The sequence below is a fragment of the Camelus dromedarius genome, chromosome 1, assembly GCF_036321535.1.
Source record: "Camelus dromedarius isolate mCamDro1 chromosome 1, mCamDro1.pat, whole genome shotgun sequence".
Lineage (NCBI taxonomy): Eukaryota > Metazoa > Chordata > Mammalia > Artiodactyla > Camelidae > Camelus > Camelus dromedarius.
In genome coordinates, this window is record NC_087436.1 from 53,808,612 (window position 1) to 53,824,885 (window position 16,274).

Consider the following 16,274-nt stretch of genomic DNA (forward strand, 5'->3'; position numbering starts at 1 on the left):
TGTTTTGATTTAGGTTGCTGTTTAAAACAATGTTTGACACAGAAGTTTTAAGATATTACCCAGACATATCCATTGATTATTTTCTTCTGTTGCTTCTAAGTTGAGAAATACTTCTAGCCAGAGTCCAGAGTGCTCACCATTACATGGAATGCTTCTAGCCAGAGTTTAACAAATAGTATTCTATTTTCTGGTTTGCTTTAAAAAGTATATTTAACTCATAAATCCTCCTAGAACTTACTTTTTATTTATTTTTATTGATGTATAGTCAGTTTGCAATGTTGTGTCAATTTCTGGTGTACAGCATAGTAGTTCAGTCATACATATACATACATATGTTTTCATATTCTTTTTCATTATAGGTCACTACAAGACATTGAATATGGTTCCCTGTGCTATACAGTATAAACTTGTTTATCTTATATATAGTAGTCAGTATCTGTAAATCTCGAACTCCCAATTTATCCCTTCTCAGCTCCCTTACCCTCCGGTAACCATAAGTTTGTTTTCTATGTCTGTGCATCTGTAGAACTTACTTTTGACATATGAAATGAGAATTCAACTAGCTACCCCCTGCCCTCCAAATTACCAGTGAGTTATCTGAACTTCCCCTTCTCTGTTGAGTTTTATTTTGAAGATAAATCCTGCTTAGGGATCAACTCAGTCATCAGCTGGATCTAATTTCTAGTCCTTTTCTAAATTGTGTCACATCAGCTTAAGGTAGACCTTTCCTCTGACTTATCTGGGAATCTGCAGCAACTGTTCTATTTATATATGGAAAGAATTACAATATAGCACAAATAGACTTAGGTAAACCTTGCCAGTGCCTTTCTGTTAGTAGGGAACCTGCTGCTGAAAGCAGACTTTACCTTTGAAGTCTACCAGATTGGTGGTAGTATGCTGAGTGTTTTGGGTAAGTGGAGGACACTTGAGGGAGAGAGGGTTAGTTTATCCAAATGGCTAAAGTTACTGTTAGCCAGTGTCATAGTTCTGGGGTATTGAATGGGTCAGATCTCCTTCCACCTTTGTGGGTACCCTGGCTCCTATCTGTGACCTCAGAATGGCCCCAATCCCTTGCAAGGACAAGCCTATCGACGTGTGGTTTATTGCAAGAAAAAGTAACTTCTTGCTGCTCCATAAGGTTATCAACTAGCTAGCTAGTTTTTGAGAAAAGTTCTTACTTTTAGTTAACTAGGGAAATCCTATGCCAAAGGTTCTCAAACTTAAGTATACTTAAGTATCACCTGGGGACCTTAGGAAACATGCAGATTTCTGTCCCCAGTACCAGGTTACACGAGGTGGGGCTGGAAATTTTTCCTGATCTCATCTCTTTCTAGCTTTCTGAAGCCTTAAAAAAAATTCCCACAGATGTTTACAGAGTTCTGAGCGGTTCTTCATTCTTTTTCCATGAAATACTGGTACTGGCTTGCCAGAACCCATGAAACCCTCCAGGAGGTGGGCAGACACGCAACTCATGGGCAGATCTTCTCGGGTAGGGTTACAACCCAATTTCCAGCCACGTTCTATCTTTCTCAGAGGTCAAAAGCTTAATCGGTCATGAGCTATAAACCCAATTCAGATTCCCCAGAAGACCGTCCTTCAACTCCTTCTGGATTCCTTCTTAGAGTTAGGACCGGTCAAGTTCCTTCGGGCACTATTCCATTTCGGGGCGGGGGGTGGGGGACTCATTTGCAGCTGGGTTTGTGTTGTTGGAAACAGACCTAGGGCGAGGATCGTGTCCCCGGTCAGGACTCCTTTGGGCCATCTCTCCTTCCTCGTCCCCATTTCTAGGATAAGCCTCTTCCTCTCGCAGATAGGGAGGTTGGGATGGAGCCACAGCACTGGGATTCCGGGGGCTTTCTTGTGCAACCCTCCAGATTCGCTCTCCCCCCCAACCCCCCTCCGTTTCCCGTCTCTCTTTTCTCCCCCTTCCCTAACACCTTATCCTTCCCCTTTGCTCCCAGCAAAGTCTACGACCCATTTCCTCTCCAGTTCGGTGGCCCGGCGTGTTCTCTTGCAACGTAACCGGGTGGTGGAGGGGGCGCGAGTGTGACTACACCCAGATGGAGGCTTGTCGGCTGTGGGACTCTCACTCAGGATTGCTACTCACCCAACCCTCTCGCCCCGAAGCCACCCTCTCCCCCGCGTCCCTCCAGAAGCCGCCTGCTGCTGCGAGTGGCAGAGGGAGACCCACTGCTTATCAATCCCGGTCACTCCTCCAGGCTGCTCCCAATGGGCGCTCTCCTCTGGTACCCTTCCTTCTCCCTTCTGCCTGCCTTCCTCCCCACCTACCCCGCTGCAGTGCCCGGGGGGTCGGCGGCGCTCAGAGCTGGCCGGAGAAGGGGCGGGGAGAAAGGGTGCAGGAGGAGCGCAGAGCGCTGGAAGGAGGGGCGGCGCGGCTACGTGGTGCACAGCGGCCGCCCGGGAGCGCCCGAGCCCGTGCGCGCGCGCACCTCGCTGAGGCTTGGGCGGCAGGCGGCGGGCGGCGGGCGGAGCTGCAGGCGGCGCGGGCGGAGGAGCTGCCGGCTGAGCGGGCGGAGCGATCGGCGGGCGGAGCGAGGGGTGGGAGGGAGCGAGTAGCGTCTCCACCAGCATCTGCCGCGGCCGCATTTGCCCGAAGCCCGGAGACGGACCGACGGACAGATCGCCTGGCAGAGGGACTTAGGAGCTCGCCTTGTGCTCGAGGCCAGCTTCAGCGAAGCTCGGGTCTTGCAACGCGCGCTTCCCCGCCGGATCGCGGCCACCCCGGCTCCGGCGGCCTCGGCGCGCGAGGGGCTGGAGGTGCGGGAGCCGCTCTGCGCCGGTCGGTCCCTGCGCTGCTCAGCCCCGGCCGCCGCGCCGCGGCCCCAAGCAGCGTCCCTGAGCCCCAGCTTCCCGCCGGGCTGCTCCGAGCAACCGTGCTCCGGGGCTCCAAACTCGGGCTGCCGGGGCAAGTGTCTTCATGAACCCAGAGGATGTCCGGGAAGCATTACAAGGGTCCTGAAGTCAGTTGTTGCATCAAGTATTTCATATTTGGCTTCAATGTCATATTTTGGGTAAGTTGGAGCACTTCTGGGATTTCAACTATTGTGGCCGGTCGATTCGCGACGATTTCCCCCACGTTGCTCGCTGCCTTTACTTTTCGCAGACCTTTGGGAGCTTGCCGGAGCACTGAAAGGCATTTGCCTTCCGCTTTTCCAGCCTGCGCGTTGGAGAGATAAACATTTAATCCTTTCTAGGAATGAGAAGAGGTAAAAAGAAAAATCGAGCCGGAAAGGGGGCACCCAGGCCTTGGGTTGGCTTTTTAAGGGACGAATAGCAGGGATGCAGATGAAAGAAAGGGCTCGGCCGTTTGAGAAATGAGCAACCACTCGAATGAGATTTGCTCCCGGTGGGATATGGATGTTGGTCAGAGCGTGGTGTCATAATAGGGAAGGCTAATCGGGTAGAGCCGACCCTGAGGTCCACCTTCTAACAAGGATCTGATTGGACAAGGGCTTGGCTCCGTGTTGCCGCGGCTGGTCTGTGCCATGCTCAGCGTATATCTTCTTGCACCATCTCAGGCTTTGTGTAGGATGCAGATGCGGTGGTATATGGTTCTGTAATGTGTACGTAAATAACGTTTACTGCACGCTCTTCCTCTTCATCTGGAAGGCGCTCCTTTTGCATAATGGACTGAGCAGTGGGCTTGTGGGGTTGAGGGATTTATTTTTCTCTCTTATATTACTGTCAGGTTAATAAGTCACCATCAACATATGTTTCAATGTGTTCGTGCCTCACGTCCTCCTTTTCTGAGGAGTGACATGGAGCGGGGCCGTTTGGGGGAAACCTTGGAGAAACGCAAGGGAGAAGGTGTATGAGACATGCTTTAGGGTGCTATCAAGAGAGCAGATGCTTGAACGAAAGATTCAAACCATGCTCTGCTGGCACTACAGTGTGCTGGGCACCTATTGTAATTAGGCTGGGACGCCTACTCTTTTGTTTGTTTCTTTTCCTTGATCTCACAAACATGTTCAGCAACCAGACAAAGAGTTCACAGGACAAGGGGAAAATGTTGGTTCAAGGACCTTGTTATTTTTCTTCTCCATCTCATCCCATCCCATCCCATCCTCTTCCTTACTGTGCACTCTTCTCCCCGTTCTCCTCCCATGGAAAGTAAAGATGGTGGCTGTCTGGGGTTTGGAGGGTTCTCCAAGTTGCTGTTCAGTATAGGTTCAGTATGAGATAAACAAAAACCCAATGGTGGGATCAATAATAATCCACAGCAGTCTGAACACAGGGGGTATTTATTTTGATTCTCCTTTAATTTAGGCCTTTGCTGTAAACATATACATCTATGAGAACAGTTGTCAATATAGCTCTCTATATTCTTTTTTTCCTACCACGCATTTACCAGGCTATTTTGTTTTCATTTTCTGTTTTCTGTAGGAGCATCCTGCATTACTCACGCATGTTTTGCGAAAGGAAGTGGAAGGGGTTGGAGATCACTTTCTGTATCAATATGTCATCCGGCCTCAAGGACTGATAAAGATAATGAGGGGGGACACGTGAATAAATACCAGATTCAGTCCTTCACAGGCAATTTTTTGTCAGGGATGAGACATGATTCCTGTTAGCAGTCACCCCCTCCCTGCAGTCAGACACTGCTACAAATATAGGAAGAAGAAATTATTTCTTTGCTTTCTTTTTTTCAGTCCCTCTTGGGAATGTTTAAAAGTGGTGGGTCGTCACATTTCTGAGTGAGGCATTTTGATTTTATTTGAACTTGAAACTTTCATGACTTTGAGAGTCAGGGACTACGGAATTGGGGCCAGATCTTGTGAGGGTAGTGAGTCCAAGCCTCTTGATTCTACTTGAACACTTCCAAAAGTTGCACATTTCAGCTACCAGGCAACAAAAGGCACCCAGGGGCTTTCTCTGCAGTTTCATAGCAAGAGGTGGAAAAGAAATAAAGGGATTTGGGCCTGTTTCCCTGACAGTTTGGTGTAATTTTGTAGTGTACAGAGGCACATTTAGTATTTTCTGTGGACTAGGTTGTAGCAAAACCTCTAGAATTGTGGAGAGCTTCAAAGAATTGCAGCATGCTTGCATAGAGAGTTCCAGAAGAGAGTCTGATTTTGAAGGTCTTCATCTCTGGAGGGGAGTTTTATGGGATGCCTGAAAGGAGATTTAGTCTCTGGAACGAAACCAGCTGCCCCAGGTGGAATTATTTCATAGATGCCTTTGTTATCGGGGCCCCTCTCTTACTTTGCTTTTTACACACCTTGTTCCTCCTTTCTGTGCCTGAAGCCTTCCACTCCCATAACCCTTTATACCTTCCCTAATCTGCTGTCTGTTTCAAAATTACCCGATATTTGAATCTCTCAGTTTGTCAGTACCCTGGTCTCTAGAGTGACAGTCAGCAGGCAGGTGGCCATGCTATTTGATCACAGTTATTCAGACTAAGATGTTAGTGACTGAATGACTGGGGTCAGTAACTGCTAGGCTGCTTCTGTACAGTTGCACGCCTCTGCTCTGTACAGAGTCACCATCCTGTCTGCGACTGCCAGAAACGGCAGACTCAGGGCTACTCTTACAAGATTATGAACAAGAGATTGATCACAGAGAGCATGGTTTCCTAATTTTCCATTTTCACATTGTGAAATTCTAGGCTAGAAATTTAAAAACATTGAAGACATTTTGAGGTAAGGTTCTGGGAAAATAAAAATTGAGAACGTAGTAGCACCAGCACTAAGAGCTTGGCTCTCTTACTAATGAGTAGTTTGACTTCTTGCTAGTCAGTTAACTGCCCTAGGCCTCAATTTCTCAGCTGTTAAAATGAAGAGTTAGACACGTTGTAAGGTTCTTTCTGGTTCTGAAAAAGAATGAGTCTACTGAGCTCTAATATGCAGGGAAGAAAAATAGAAGAAATGGGCACTAATATATCATGAAAGAAGTATATATTGGGACACTTATTAAATTATAGACTTTTTCTCTTACTGAGACTTGTCTGAAGGCCACTTTTTTTTTCTCTCAAAGATCCTTTCATTAAAAAGAAAAATCTTTCCCTAATTTCTTCTTGGCTTATTCACTTATTGGCATAATATACATTCTTTCCTCTCCCCACTCTGAATCTCAAACGTAGTCCTGTGAGTCATTAAATATATTTTTATTATTACAGTTTCATGTGCAAAATCTGAATACTTTTTATAATGGTTGTAATGATATTCTAAGTAACAAAGTCAACATCTTGTACAGATTCCTTTCTCATTAGTTATCAGGGGGAATGGGGAAAATCTTATTTTCCCTATTCTATATTGGAAGAACTCAAGCCAGAAGGGAATTGATTTCATTGAGAGTGTCACCATATTGGGACATTTCTCAGAAAACCCTGAGGCTGCTCTGGGGTGGGGGAGGGAAGAGAAAGGCAGTTTTATTTTAAAATTGCTTCTTTTGGGTACTGAACCCCCACATCTCATTACTCACCATTAATAGATGTTTTGTTCTGGAACTTTTTATATTCTGGCTCTAATACTTCACTGTTCTTAGGGAAGTAAATTGATCTCTCAGTATTCTGGTTATCTATTGCTACATAACAAACAACCCCAAAACTTAGTGGTTTAAAATAAAATTGTATTGTATCTGATAGTTCTGTGATTTGACCAGGCTCATCTGGGTGATTTGCACTTGGAATCTCCCATGCAGTTGCAGTGGGCTGGGACTGGGCTGGAGTTACCTGAAGGCTCACAGGGGTGGGATACCCAAGATGGCGTACTCACATGACTGGCAGGTGATGCTTGCTGAGAGCTCAGCCAGGGTTGTTGGCTGGGGCACCTAGACATGGCTTCTCCCTGTCTCTGAGACTGGAAGGAGAAACTTCCAGCCAGTTAAGGCTACTCCTGGAACTGGCCCAGTGTCACTTTTATCTCTTCCACTGTTTAAAGCATATGTGGAACCTGCTCAATTTCGGAGGGGCAAAGAAAGCAATTCCTTCTTTTGTTGGACAAGTGTCAAGGTTGTGGGTTGTGACCATCTCTGGAAAATACAGTCTGCTGCACTGATCCTTAATTTTGTTTATAAAGGAAAGATAACATCATTCAATAGAGTTGTAGATTCAAGGATGCAATAAGGTACGACTCAGCACAGTGTCTCAGTATTTAACAAATGGTGAATATGGTTTGTGTCATTGTCTCCAGATTTCATACTAATTTCATCCTGGCTATAGAATTTCTAGAATACCTTATTAGCCTGGTACTCCGGCATCCTTACTACCAGGTAATGATGCTCCTCTTAAGATGTGCCAAGAAGTTGAGGTGAATGGATTCAGCAGATTTAATCTTATTTGAAAAAAGCCCAATGGACCAGTGGAAGGCTTGAATGACTTGGGAGATCAAGTCATTGTTCTCTTTTCTTTGCTGTACAGAGTTTAGAAAGCCTTTGATACTTGAGGCCAAATTTCTCTTTGATATGCTTTCAAATATTACATTGTGTCTTTAAGTGGAGGTTTATCCAAGTCTGATGGCAGAATGTTGCATCTAATTTGTTTCCACAGGGCTTAAATTCAGAGGAGAGAGATTTAGGGAACCTTGCGGGAGGCATCAAGTGGGAAGCCTTATCTTATGATTCACTATAAATTGTAAGATGTTCTGGGATGATGATACATCAGCAGTTTATAAGTCATAATTTTTGTTTTAATTTGCTAGACATCTGTTAGCTTCGATGGCAACCATATGGGAGTCTAAATTGCCTTTTGAATTACAGGGAGATGGTAGGAAGAAAGCTAAATATGGTTATGAAAGTGTCAAATGGGAAAAATGTAAGAAGGGTGTAGAGACCTCAGTGGGGAAAGGAATTGAGTACTGACTTACTTGGTCTGGTTGTTCATTCTTGGGTCAGTGAGAAGGCACTGAAGCATTCTCACTTGATGATATGCCCGGAAGATTCAAACGAAGCCAAGGCGAAAAGTTGGAAAACCAAGTAAGGTTCCACCCACCATAAAATTCCCAAGGTGAGCTCATTTAGATGGATCACTCTGAATTAATACGTCCACGGTAATAGTTAGTCCCAGGCCAAGGGTATAAGCAACCTGTATTTTAACAGAACTTTGTAATTATGATGTCTTTCTTCAAAGCATCTCAAAGCAGTTTACAAGCCTATTATGACATCTTCGCGACAGACGAAGAAATTGGAGAGCAGGAACGTGGAATGACTTTCAACGTGTTGAAGAACATATCAGGGTTCACTTCTAGAATGTTAAGTCTCTTGCATAACTATAGCCCTAGCTTCTCCTTTGAAACTTATTTTAGAAGATGCTTGTTATTCTAAAATAAAACATCAAGCAAGTCATTTACATCTGTTCATAATTGAAAAGTGATAAAGATTTTGCATATGCCTCAGTTAACACCACCCACAAGCGCAAAAAGTTAGGACGAAAATGTTGTTAAAGAATATGATAGAATAATAAACTATTGTGTAGTCACTAAAAGTTCATAAGAGAAAAATGGAGTATTAAAGACAGTGTTCTTGAGTCACATACTTTTTTCTATATGTAATACTGATGACTGTCTTAAAATTGTAACAAGACTTCTGAATCATCATCCTTCACTGGAATATAAGGGCTTCAACTGCAGAGACTCTTACTCATTTTCGTAAGCTCATGGTCTAGCAGATTGTCTGAAACACAGTAGGTTTTTAATAAATATTTGTTGAATGAATGAATTATGAAATCATTGGAAAGTACAGAGGTGTCGTCTTCTCTCACTTTCTAATCAGTGAGGCACTTTCTCTGTAACATCCTGCCAACCTTTCTAAGGATGGATCTGTTTTGGGACCACTTTAATCACTTGAGAGTTTCATCAATCCCTCACACTAGATGTAACCTTTTCCCCCAGATTCTATCTTCCTAATTTACTGTTGTTGATTTTTAATTTTTATTTTGAAACAATGTCAGACCTGCAGAAAAATTGCAAGTGGTACAATTTGTTTTTTTCCTGAATCATTTGAGAAAAAGATGCTAGCATGATGGCTATCACACCAATACTTCAGTGTATATTTCCTGTAAACTAGGATATTCTCCTAGAACACCACAGTACAGCCGTCAAAGCCAGGCGATTATCACTGATACATTACTACCATCATTCAGGTTTCCTAGGTGTTCCAATCAGGTCTCATAAAGCAAAGGAATTCAGTCCAGAAGACACATTGTATTTAGTTGGGTCTTTTTCTCTTTTAGTCGTTCAATGTCAGGTTCTTGACAGTTTTGAAGATTTTAAACTAGTTATTTTGTAGAATGTCCCTCAATTTGGGTTTGTCTGCCATTTTCTCATCTTTAGATTCTGGCTGTGCTTCTTTGGCAGGAGAATTACAGAAATGTTGCTGTGTTCTGCTCAGTGCATCCGTCAGGTGGCAGTGATTTCTGTTTGTATTTGTTCCATTACTAATGATGGTTACTTGATTAAAGTGTTGTCTGCCAAGTTTATCCACCGTAAAGTGACTCTTTTCCCTTTTGTAATGTATACATATTTTGTGTCATGTTACTGTGAAACTATGTGAATAGCTCATCCCTCATCAGATTTTCGATCTGTTAATTACATCACTAAGAACTTACGATCTTTTTTTTCCTAGTGTGTTTTAATTAAACTGTTATTCTTATTACTTCCTTTGGCATTCCAGTTGGTCCCAGGTTTGGCAGTCCATCTTTTCATGCTGCCTCTTGTGCCCTTTAACTCCCATCATTCTTCGAGCACTGCTTTGCTTTCTGGCAGAATAAGATGTTCCAAGCTCATCTTGAAATTTACTGCTGTCATCTTTTGTATCATGTATTTCCCCAAGAAGTCCTGGTTCCTTTGAGTGGAGGATGGTATCTAGAAGCCAAGATCCAGTCACAAAGTGTGCTTATTGCTCTGAGTCTATCACCACCCCTGGGGCCTCTCAGTGGTCAGAACTATGGAATATGTGTGTGCGCATACACATATGCACATGTGTACATCTGCATTTTTATACGTAGCTATATATTTTGAAAACTATGCATTTACAGTGGTACCTCAGATCCCTGTCTGATGCCACAGGGTTTATTTTAGGTTTTTCCTTTTCCATATTTATAACTACCTTCTTTGACAATGAGAATTCTGGCTCCCATTATCCTTAACAATGTACTTATTTAATTAAATCTCCCCTTATGTAGCCAGTCTTCCACTGCTCCCCCTGCCCCTCACATGGTTGCCCTCCTTACCTGCTGGTGCTCCAGCCCCACATCCCACTGTGGACACTGATCAGGCTCTGTTACGCTGCTCTGGGCTTCCACATCCCTCCCCATGTCTTTCCCTGCATGAAGGTCTACCTTCCTGTGCCCCCACTCGTAACTTGAGGACTGAATTTTTCGGGAAGGAAGAGTGGAAGGGCCTAGGTTAGTCCTGTATGATACCATACGACTTGTCTTCCTTCTGCCTAGCCCTGTGTTATTAAAAAAATGGCTGTTATTGCCATTCCCAAACCTTCTGTTTTCCATCTTTAAAGGCTCTTAGTTTTTCCATTTGATCTTCATACACTATTTCCAGATTGTTCTTTGTCCTGGTCATGGTACTCGGCCTGTGGTCCCATTTGGACACACCTCCCTTAATGTAGCAAACAGAAGGGAACACATTTTCACACACTGTTCCAACCTTCCAGAGAGTGGTGGGCGGTTATTTTCGAGCTCCCCCTTAAGTCTCTGGGCCATGCTGGACCTGGAGGCAGAAGCCTGGGTTTGTCCTGGAGTTAGTTATTCTGACATTCGTTCTTCAGTTGCTTATCTAAAATGTGTTGAATGTAATTCCAATAGCTTGCAGAGTTGTTACCTAACATTAAACAGGATCACGCATGTGAAGGTACTTTCTAAAAGGAAAAATGTCTCAGTACAAGTAGTAGTTCTTAACCCAGGCTGAACCACACATGCTTGTCCTGGCAGCCAGAGAACATTGTTGGCTCAAGTTGAATTTCCAGTGAAATGAAACCTTCATCTCTTTTTCAGGTGAACTTCTGTTAAACCCGTTTCCCTGCGCTAAGCGCTAATCAGAAGCCCTAACCCTCCAGTGCATTACTTGAATTTAGATTTAGTGCTATGTATTTATCCCATTGAAATGTCTTATTCTGGCCCAGTGGCTTTCAAACTGCGCTTCCAGCAGCCCGGGGCTTCCCTGAGGTGTGCCCGGGGCTGAGTGAGAGGTTCTCTGCCCTCTCTTTCCCCTGCAGAAGCTCAGCCATTAAGTTTGATGTTTTGGGATACCACGAAGAGTTCTGCTTGAAAAAAGGGGTCTACTGCTTAAACAAATGATTGAGAACCACCATTCTAGCCTTCAGATAATTTTAAATCTTGAAGGTCAAGGCATGTGTAGAAAAAAATATTTCTCATCTGGGTTTTTCTTCTGTGGGCTTTTCTTCAAGCATAGGAGGTCCCTCTCCCTGATGAGGGGTGACTTCTGACGGATTAGTTGATATTTCACCCCTTTATGGACACAGCAGTGTAATCAGTCAGTTGTTAGGAAATTTCAGTCTTCCCACCAGGAGGCCTAGGATGGGACCCTGGTATTAGTGGGGTGTTTTTGTTTGTTTTTGGTTTTTTTTTTTCTAATCCCTGCAGGTGATTTTGATGCCCAGCTGAGGTTGAGGAGCTCTAGCTTGTTTTTCTTGGCAAGATGTGGCATCTCTTCCCATTACTCTCTGGAGGGTACACTGGGGGAGCTGGGAGAGGGCGGCATAGGGCTATGACCAAAGGGTGACTGATCTCATCAGCACATGAAGCTGGTGTTCTTTGCTTACGAGGAAAAAAAAAAATAGTGTGGCCTATTTTATCCCTCATGGAATTTTTTATTAATCCAAAGATGCCAGTTTATTTTTAAACCTGAAAGCCCCGAAAACAAAATGAGAAAATCTCTGCTAAAGAGACTCTCTTGTGCTGCAATTAGGATGCTAAAAATTAGCATCATATAGGGATGGAAGCTAGTTATTTATTCGACAGGAACAATGAAGAAATAGGCATTTTGTTCTTTTGCCCTTGCTGTCCTGCACCCTTCAGTGCAGTGGACTGGATCTAACCATAGACGCCGGACAGGACAGCGCACTGCCCTCCCCTCCAAAAACCAGCCTCCCTGTCCAAGGTGCTCTTCCTTTCAGGCTCTGTTTCTGGAGACTTCCTCCCGTGCCCTCAGCCCCAAGTGTCCTCCCCTGGAGGTGGGGAGGTGGGGAGGAGGGGAGGAAAGGAGGAGGGGAGGAAAGGAGGAGGGGAGGAGGGGAGTTGCTTTCTGAGTCTCTGTGGCTGTTTCATTGACTTCCCTCTGCTGTCAGGTTGAGGCGGGGACATTTCTTCTCTTGTATCCAAGTTTACAGCACTGTCACAAAGGGCTGACAGTAAAGTGAACATCGGAGACCCAAACCTGATATTTGTCACTTTTCTTTAGCAGGAAGAGTTTCAATGTTGAATATTCAGAGTGGGCATAATGAATTCTGCCCCCTACCCCTGGACTTCTTCCTTTCCCCTGCCCCCTTTAGGAAAAAAAATAGGTATTTGATTATGGCTGAGCTCCTAAATTGGTAATCTTTTGAAAGAAATACAATTTGGAATAAAAATCTCTTATGAGGGGGAGGCTATAGCTTGGTGGTAGATTGCATGCCTAGCATGCATAAGGTCCTAGGTTCAATTCCCAGTATCTCCAGTTAAATAAATAAATAAACCTAATTACTGCCCCCCACCAAAAAAAAAAAACAACAAAAACCCTCAATTATTTCTCAGAGGTATTTTACTGGGGCATAGTTATCAGCATTTCTAAACAAACACACCCAGAATGGCATACCAACCCTGTGGTTAGCACTGTGATATTATCTGTATGTACATAAACGAATGTTAATCATGAAATGTAAGGTATAATTTTTAAATAATATAATCACCAACCTCAATAACAAAATAGTATTTGGACATGGTGGGCAAAACATTTTGGCTCTTCTCATTGAAAAGGCACAGTGATGTTCCACACCTCTTCCAGCTACTGTTTACTATTTGGATAAGTATTGCAAGACATAGGGCTCTTTTTACTTGTTGAATTTTTTTTTTCTTCTAAATTATACTTGGCACCAAGTCTTGAATTTCTAAAAATCTGGAGGGAACAGCTGGTGCTCTAATAAATATTCAGGCCAGCTATTTTAATGGTTGGTACTTAATTAAGTAGTCCTACTAAAAGAGGAATACTTGACTTAAGCATTTCTCGAAGTATAACGTTTTGCTTCCAACAAAAATTTCCCTCAACTGTTAATATTTCCCCCGAAGCAGCCTTAAAACTTAATTCTGCCAAGTGAGTAAGTAGTTCTAATCACTCTTGAAGCATTTAATGCCAAAACTTAGTTTTCCTGTTTTAAGGTATAGTCGTATCAATATAGTGCAGTCCCTTAACCTTCGAAGATTCCAGTCATTGAGCTTTTGGAAGGTTCTTTACAGGGTCCGGCATTAGAGGGTGATGAAAGGTGCATCCTCAGTTGGGCACTCTAGTGCTCTGGTGGAAGGCAGGTGGAAGAGCCTGGTGTTAAGGGGCTTGGTTGGAGTTGGAGTACGTCTGGATTTTTACCCAGTGCCATTCCCAGGCTTGTGTCCTTAGACAGGCTACTTACTCACCTTGAGGTTAAGTCTCCTCATCTGCAAAACAGCACTCTCTGTAGTAGTACTGATGCTCTTCACAGTAGTATTAAGACCTAACATCTATCTCAGAGTCAGGAGGATTGGAGGAGTTCATATATATAAACTGCTTGGAATAATCAACAGGTATTAGCAATTATTCCTCTATTTTCCTCCACACCTGTAATTTCATTTGGGTTTTTCTTGACTTCTTTTAGAACCATTAAAATAATCTCCCATTGTAATATATAGTTTTTGTTCTCTGTAATGTTCTGCCTACATAAGTACATTCTCAAAATAACTAAAGGGAAATAAGATCTAACAAATGTTCACAATGTTCTTTTCATTGTAATGAATGGCATGTAATTCTTATCACATATACCAGACCATGAATTCAAGTCTATTGTTTGTTGTTAATTTTCCTATTCTTCTTTACCCCTTAGAGTCACTCTTCATTTTCTTTGTAAAACCAGACTGTCTCACATTAGTGTTTTGTACTGGGAAGTTGAGTTTCTGATGTTGAACTCTGGTGTTAGGCCTAACACCTGGGAGAAGTAGAAACACTGTAGTGGGGAGGGTAGAGCTCAGTGGTAGAGCACATGCTTGGCATGCACTAGGACCTGGGTTCAATCCCCAGTACCTCCATTAAAAATAAATAAATAAACTAATTACCTCCCCACCCCCCAAAAAGGTCCTTAAAGAAAAGGAACACTTTATTAAAATCTGTTAAATCTAGATATTCTGGAAATATCTAGATGGCTGTAATGCTACATTTTTAGCTTTTAAGGTATCACAAGCCCTGCATATTTTGGTCATTGTTTTACGCTGTATTTCTGACATGTTCTTTCAGCTGTGAAGGTGAACACTGAGTCAGCTATACAGATCATTCAGGCTTTCCCCTTGGATGTCTGTCCAGTTGACGAAGACGTAAAATTTTGGCCTGAACTACTGGATCATTGGCCACCCATCTTGGTCTGCCTGGCTTCTCCTTTGAAGCATCACTGGCGTGCACCAAGAGCTGTGCTCTTTTGCTTCCAGGACTGCCACCTGATGCAGTAGACCCAGGTGTTTTTATTTCCAAGCATAATTATCTCTCTGACTGGGCTTAGCTCTGGGAGAAAAGACCAGGGCATGCTAATTTAGTACGTGTGAGGAGCCTGGGCACTCATTCCCATGCTGAAGGTGTGCAGAAAGCCCTGGCCTTCGAAGAGGGAAGTGGAGGGATGAAGGGGAGGGTTAAGTAGAATTTTTACTATAATATTCATTAGTAAAAAAAGATGATCTGTGTCACATGACAGGGTATTATAAGAGCATATTTAAAGCCATTTTACCTTACCCACAACACCCCCAACACCACTGGTTTAGATTCACTCACTGACCTCACAATCCACTGATGTTTGTGACTCCCAGCAGGAAAGCACTGGAGTTTCCTCCCTGTCCTTCTGACCTCCACTAGCTGATTTCAGTGAGTGCCTGGAGGATGGTCACCTGATGATCCAAAGCAGCGAATCCCAAAACTCAGTCATTTGCAAACTGCCTGCATGGTTTTGGACAAACTTTTGTACCACCCTAGAGTTTCTCAAATTTTAACTCACGTGGGGATCTTATTTAAAATGCAGATTCTGATGCAGTAGATGTAAGAGGGGCTGAAGATCTGTTATATTAACACGCTCCCAGGTGAGGCTGGTGCTACTGGTCCACTGAACTCATTTTGAGTTGCAAGGATCTAGACCATTTCAAACTTACTCTTTTCTTTTAAATCTACTCCGTTTTTGTTTTTGTTTTTGATGGACTGGGGGAAGGTAGTCAGGTTTGTTTGTTTGTTTATTTATTGGAGGTACTGGGGATTGAACCCAGGACTTTGTGCCTGCTAAGCATGAGCTTTACTACTGAGCTCTACCCTCCCCCCAAATCAATTCTGTTTTTGAACCTTCAACACGTTTATTTAAAAATGAAACTTAAAAAATATCACTATTCAAATGCATGCAACAATCTTATGGCTTGTTAACTTCTAGGTAGCCCTGGGTTGGAGGAGCTCATTTCCTTTGTTACAGTGGAGGTTAACAAGTGTACAAAGTGTTCAACATCCTGGCATCAGATGGAGACTTTCTTCTTGATTAGACCAGAGGATTAAGAGAGAGTTGAAAAGGATATGACTTTCTTATTCAAGATGACTTAATGCTGTATTCTAAAATTGTCTCCTCTGGCACCCCAGGTCACCAGGGAGTCTCACTTTGGGGAACACTGCTTTTAAGTAATTTGCAGGAAGACCTGCATTTATAAGCTGAAATCTATTAGCCAGATGGATGAATCTCTTGAGGTAAAATGTTTGGGAGGATGTGTTAAAATTTTTCCCTATTCCAGGTTCTATTTCCTATTGGGAAGAAAGAGGGGTACCCCCATTTCTGAAAAGTTGCTAACTCTAGAGCCAAGTGAGTAGTTACACTGTAGGTGTAAAAGGAAACTGCTTTGGGAAGTTGGATTTCAGGTGAACAGAAAGTCAACCTTAAATACTTAGGAATTCTATCTCAGTGGGTTTCTTCTCCTCTGTCTCTTCTTCCTTCAAGTTACTATTATGTTCAATTTGGAATGAATCCATTTATTTGGTGCATTTTTTAGAATAGGGTACTTTCTTTACACTTTTCTATTGTAAAAACAATACAGCAACTTTAATATACCT

General features: G+C 43.2%; 1 protein-coding gene across 2 annotated transcripts in view; it reads left to right on the top strand.

Annotated features, from left to right (window-relative positions):
- Nucleotides 1–2,553: 2,553 nt before the first annotated feature.
- Nucleotides 2,554–16,274, top strand: part of TSPAN5 (tetraspanin 5) — a 153,386-nt gene continuing 139,665 nt past the window's right edge. For both annotated transcript variants that reach the window (XM_010980608.3, XM_031469102.2), the window contains exon 1: nucleotides 2,554–3,032. In XM_010980608.3, the coding sequence (XP_010978910.1) occupies nucleotides 2,952–3,032 (81 nt within the window). In that variant the 5' untranslated portion in view covers nucleotides 2,554–2,951. The remainder of the gene's footprint in view (nucleotides 3,033–16,274) is intronic.